The 5,871-nt window shown below is 38.5% G+C and overlaps 1 protein-coding gene across 1 annotated transcript; it reads left to right on the top strand.

Moving 5' to 3' along the window:
* The first annotated feature begins 4,917 nt into the window (after positions 1–4,917).
* Positions 4,918–5,871, top strand: LOC118930867 (olfactory receptor 10Z1). Its single transcript, XM_036922893.2, has one exon. It carries the CDS (start codon positions 4,918–4,920, stop codon positions 5,869–5,871), a length of 954 nt encoding a protein of 317 aa, XP_036778788.2.

The following is a 5,871-nucleotide window of genomic DNA, read 5'->3' as shown; positions in this document are numbered from 1 at the left end:
CCTTCTCTGTATTGTAATGGTGTTCTTAAGAGAATTTATTCTTCCTATCTAAGTTTTAAATGTACTGCTTTAACTTGTTCATAATATGTCTTTGCACTGTAATTGTCTGTAGGATCTGAACTAATATTCCCTTGTTCATGTCTACTTTTTGTAATGATTTCATTTTTATTCCTGATGAGTCCTGTGAAGGGTTTATTCATTTCACTGAGAATTAAAAAGACCCGAGTTCTATTACTGTTGACATTTTTTCTATTTTACTGTTTATTTTTCATATCTATTATATTCTTTCTTCTCCCTATTTTTATATTCCCTTGGCTCTTTTCCAAAAACAAATTACATTCTTAATTTTTAAGCATAGGTCATGATCTTAATTCCTTCTTCTTTTGTAATGTAAGAACTTAAACCTGTATATTTGCCTTTAAGAAAATTTTAGCTGCATTTTGTAAACATGAGACAGGTTTCATTTTTATTATCATTAAGTTAGAAATGTTTTCTTATTGCACTTTCTTTCTTCGTTAACTATGAGTTATGTTAAAAGAAAATACTCATTTGTTAGCTTGGCTTTATTCACTTCTCCAACACTTGTACCAGTTACTGTAGCCGTATCTTGATATACTTTGATTAGTCAGCTAATATCAGATGCTCCTCCTGGACCGAGACATGGATTGAGTGGGTAGTATGTTTAATCAGAAACAAGGTGAATGGGGAAACTGAACATCAAGTAGAGAAGGGGTAATAATGGCATGAGAGATCTAGTGATTCCTCTGATGAAAATGATCAAACATGGAGAAAAACATTGAAAACAATTATCTGAAGTCACTAGAAAGTGATGAAAGTCAGGAATTTGAGAAATAGTTAATCTTAAAATAATTGCTATTTTATTACATTAAGTCAGAACTGTGAATTTGAAGCTTATTTGTCTAGATGCAGTTCACATTACATACTGCCTCTCCATTTCTCCAAGGGGGCAAATACTAGAGTTTAGAACAGGAAAAAAAACTGGAACTTCAAGACAGAAATTTTGAAAACAAGAAAGCTACATATCAAAACTGAGTGTACTCTGTGCAAAGCCGTGGCTAATCACAGGTTGCTTAGTAAAAGAAAAGACATGCACAAATGAAGGAAGACTATACCCTTGCAAGACTGAATGGCTCCTAGTAAGGTTTGTGAGTTAGATGTGCCTTTGAATGACTATATTTCCTTGCTACCACACAAATTTGAGACCAGAAAGTAGACTTCTTATTTGCTTGAGTTGTGAGATAGCAGAAATCAGGAGTAGCAAAGCAACCAGAAATTTACAGAACGACAGAGAGAGTCTCAAGATCTAAGAATAAACTCTACACAAATAATTGCTTACAGCTAAACCAATATTCACACTGTAGTTACCCATGAAGCCAGAATAAAAAAACAAACAAAAGCAACATCTGAAAGCAAACTCAATTTGAGGAGAAACACCAATACCTAAAAATAACAAAATAATAGGTGAGAAATATTACACATTTTCAGTTCACTAAAGTTAACTGCTCATTAGACAGAAAAAAAACCCTCAAGAAAACAATAAACTATTTTCAGAAGTGTCCTATCTAAAATGTTCAGTTTTCAACCAAAATGCTTACCTATGCAAAAAATTAGTAAAGAGAAACCATACACAGAAAAAAAAATCATTTAATAGAACTTGACTTCATGTGACCCACAATTCAGATTTTGTAGTACTTATACTGGGTAATAAATATATGTTCAAAGAATGAAAGAGAAATATGGTATTAAAGAGTGAACAGATGAAAATATTAGCAGATAAACAGAAGTTATAAAAAGGAAATAATTGAAAATCTGGATTTAAAGTTACAGCAACTGAAATGAAAAAGTTATGAAATAGACACAGTAGCATTTTGGAGTATATAGAAGAAAGGATCAGTGAATTGGAAGACAATCAATAGAAATTATTTAATCTGAAGAGAAAAACATTAGAGTTGAAATGAATAAACTCTTTGAGATTTTTTTTGGATAACATCAACTGGCCCAACATATGTGTAATTAGAATATTAGAAGGAAACAAAAAGATAAAGGAAGAAAATATTTGAAAAATAATAGTTGGAAACTTCCCAATTTGGTGTAACACAACAACCTACAGCTCAAAATATTCAGCAAACTACAAGAAAAATACAAAGGCACACATAAGCACATCATAATCAAATTGCTGATAACCAAAGGTAAAGAGAAAACATGGAAACAACAAAAGATATTTGAGACATTACATAGAGTAAAATGATGATGGCAACATTCTCATAAGAAACCAGGACAGAGGCATTGAAAAAAGCATACAGAAAGATGAAAAACATCCAGTTGACCAAGAATTTTTATCCAGTTTAACTGTGCTTCAACACATAAAGGGAAAATGAAGGCAATTTCAGATAAACAAAAATGGAGACATTTTTTGCCCACAAATATATGCACATAAATACTAAGGGAAGTCCTTCAGGCTGAAAGAAACTGAAAACTATGGTAACCTGGATATACAGATAAGAATGAAGAACATTGAAAATGGCAAATATATAGCTACATAGAAAAGATTATATACACAAGTATAATTTTATCTTAATTTCTTTAAAAAGGCATGTGGCTATCTAAAAGTTATAACAATGTGTTGGTGAACTTAAGGAAATGAAGCTATGCTATTAAAATTTCTGTATTTTACTGGAATTAATTCAATTTTACATTTAAGTAGATCATAAAGTTTAAAAATGTCTATTAAAGACAATTGCTATACTAACATTATACTAGTTTCCACATCTTTTTCGTCTTTTGGATCCTCCTGACCAATGCAGGATACCACGATTGTTATGGTAGTTAAAACAATGGGTTCTTGAGTTCCCTTGCTGCTGTGTTACTAATTGGCTGTGCTGTCTTTAGTAAGTTATTTAATTATTGCATGTCTCAGTTTTTTTATCTGAAAAATGACAATAATCGTAGTACTTTAAATATTCTGAGTGTTCAACTCATATAATGAAGTGAGCAGAAAGTCTGGCATTGAATATGTGTTAACAATGATAATTATTGGTCCTATTGAACCAGTGAATGGGTGAAAGTATACACTGGAGGTGTGAATATTCATGCCATTCCTATACTAGATACAAATACACATTGAGAGTGACGAGTTCAGTGAAATTACTAACGTGGATTGACCTTCTGGACATATTCAGGGCATACTTCAGGACATTCTGAGTGGTGGAATGGAAATCTGGGAGCAGCTATTGCGCTATTGTGAAGAGAAGGAGAAAGGAAGGTGGAAATAAGGTAGAGTTGCTTTTGAAAAGATGTGACTGAAGGAAGTGGAGAAGACAGATGGGGCTACGGGAAGGCGTTGAACCCAAGGGAAATCAGGGTATTCTCGATACATGAAAATGAATGTGTATGTGAGTTTGAAACTGCTGCACATCAGAAATGGTTCTTTCAAGGTCTGTTAAATTCCTGTTTTCTTACTTTACATCTTATACTGTGAGTTTAGAAGTATAAATCTTGAGTTCTGTGATCTTAGACTGGTCACTCAGACTCCGTCAGACTCATTTTTCTCTTCCGTTAAAAGCAATTATTCACAATTTCTCACTAGGTCCCTGTGTGTTTTAAAAGAGTTTTATTTAACATGTAAAAATAATAAATAGGATATTTAGCACAAAATACAGACACAAATTATTCTTTGAACCACAATTCCAACATCTCTTTGCTTATGTTTCTTTTCCCCCCAAAAGTTATTCAAGGCTAATGACAAGCACAATTAGATATGCTTCCTGAAACAACACCCGCTGGGACTGGTGGACCCTTGGAGAGAGAAGTTGTTTTGACAGAAGCAGATGATTCACCACCTGGGATCAGGGGTGCAGGAGATTTCCTGGTATAATTTGCTTTGAATAGTTTTTTTTTTTGCTGAGAATTGTTTCTGAGATGCACCCCAGGTCCTCTCTCCTGAAGACAGGCTTGCTGGGGGCAAGTCTAGTGCATGGTTGCCGAACAGCAGGGCTGCTCCTCACTGCGAGCCTCTTCAGGTGAGAGGAGAACCCTTTCCCGCCTAACCTCTAAGGGGTATTAGAACCTGATGGTAGTTCTTTGGGCTGAAGGGTACTCAACTTCCGCAAGCTGATTCCTCCTTCACAGCTCAACAGACTCGCATGGAAAAGGGCTTGTGAGAGGGTTGGTATAGACACAGGAGATCATTGTTGAGCGAGCTGTTTCTTTTTCTGTATTCATGTCAGTGAGTGTCCCCGGGTGTCTGAGAAGAGTCATCATTGGTAATAGAAAATTACGTTAGATTAAGACTCAAAGCACGTTTTCTCTATTCTTGGTTCTGTGCGATTTAAAGCAAGTGATCTCCCCCCGTCTCTGTGTTGCATGATCTGTAATGTAATATCCACCAAGCCACCCCACAGGCAATGTGTCTGCCTGTGCATTCTTATGTGGCAGTGAATGTATGGTGGTGTGGAGAAGTGTGTGTGCACATATCGACATATTTATGTGCTGCCTGAATAGTTTAGCATTTCTAATATATGTGCATGCCTGATGTGTTTGTGCATATGGTCATTAATGGTGAATGTGCGGTGCAAAGTTTTCAAAGTGTGAAACATGCATAATTACGCGAGAGTCCTTTGTATGTGGTATGCCTGTCTGCATGTGCCTTCATGTGTGTAGCAAAGTGTGTGTTTGTGTGGATGTATGTGCATATGGTATATCTTTGTACATGTGTATGCACATGTGTGTATATGTGTTTAATGTAATTAATACCTTTCTGAATTTGGTTGCTGTCTAAATTAGATCTTTCTTTCCAAGTTAAAACAGACACAAAGGAATGTGCATCCACGTCATCCTGCCTTCTGAAGAAGCTAGGCACCTACTGGCAAGGTGGGAGGAAGCATAGCTCTCTCAAGGATGTCGCTGAGAATGGGACAAACCAATACAACGTCCTGGAGGGGCTTTGTCTTTCTGGGCTTCTCCAGCTTCGGGGAGCTGAAGCTCCTGCTCTTCGCACTGTTCCTCTCTCTGTACCTTGTCACCCTGACCAGCAATGTCTTCATTGTTGTAGTCATTAGGCTGGACAGCCACCTTCACACCCCCATGTACTTCTTTCTTTCCTTCCTGTCTTGCTCAGAGACCTGCTACACCTTGGGCATCATCCCTAGAATGCTCTCCAGCCTGGTCATGGGGGGCCAGGACATCTCCTATGTGGGCTGTGCAGCCCAAATGTTCTTCTCTGCCTCGTGGGCCTGTTCCAACTGCTTCCTTCTGGCCGTCATGGGCTTTGACCGATATGTGGCCATCTGTGCCCCACTGCACTATGCCAGCCGCATGAAGCCTACCCTCTGCGTCCAACTGGTTGGCATCTCCTTCCTGAGTGGGAACCTCTTTGGGCTGGGAATGACACTGGTCATTTTCCACCTCCCATTCTGCAGTTCCCATGAGATTCAGCACTTTTTTTGTGACACGCCGCCGATGTTGAGCCTGGCCTGTGGGGATACAAGCCTCAGTGAGCTGGGCATCCTCCTTCTCAGCCTGCTGGTCCTCCTGGTCTCCTTCTGCTTCATCACCGTCTCCTATGCTTACATCCTGGCAGCAATCCTGAGGGTCCCCTCCACGGAGGGGAGGAAGAAGGCCTTCTCCACCTGTGCCTCCCACCTCACGGTGGTCATTGTCCACTACGGCTGCGCCTCCTTCATGTACTTGAGGCCCAAGGCTAGCTACTCCCTTGAGCGAGATCAGCTTGTTGCTGTCACCTACACTGTGGTGACCCCTCTTCTCAACCCCGTCGTTTATAGTTTAAGGAATCGGGCTGTGCAGGCAGCCCTGAGAAATGCTTTGCAGGGGAGATTTCTGGGTAAAGGATGA

The sequence above is a fragment of the Manis pentadactyla genome, chromosome 19, assembly GCF_030020395.1.
Source record: "Manis pentadactyla isolate mManPen7 chromosome 19, mManPen7.hap1, whole genome shotgun sequence".
Taxonomy (NCBI): Eukaryota; Metazoa; Chordata; class Mammalia; order Pholidota; family Manidae; genus Manis; species Manis pentadactyla.
The sequence above is the reverse complement of the archived record's forward strand: the minus strand, read 5'-3'. Positions and strand labels throughout refer to the sequence as shown.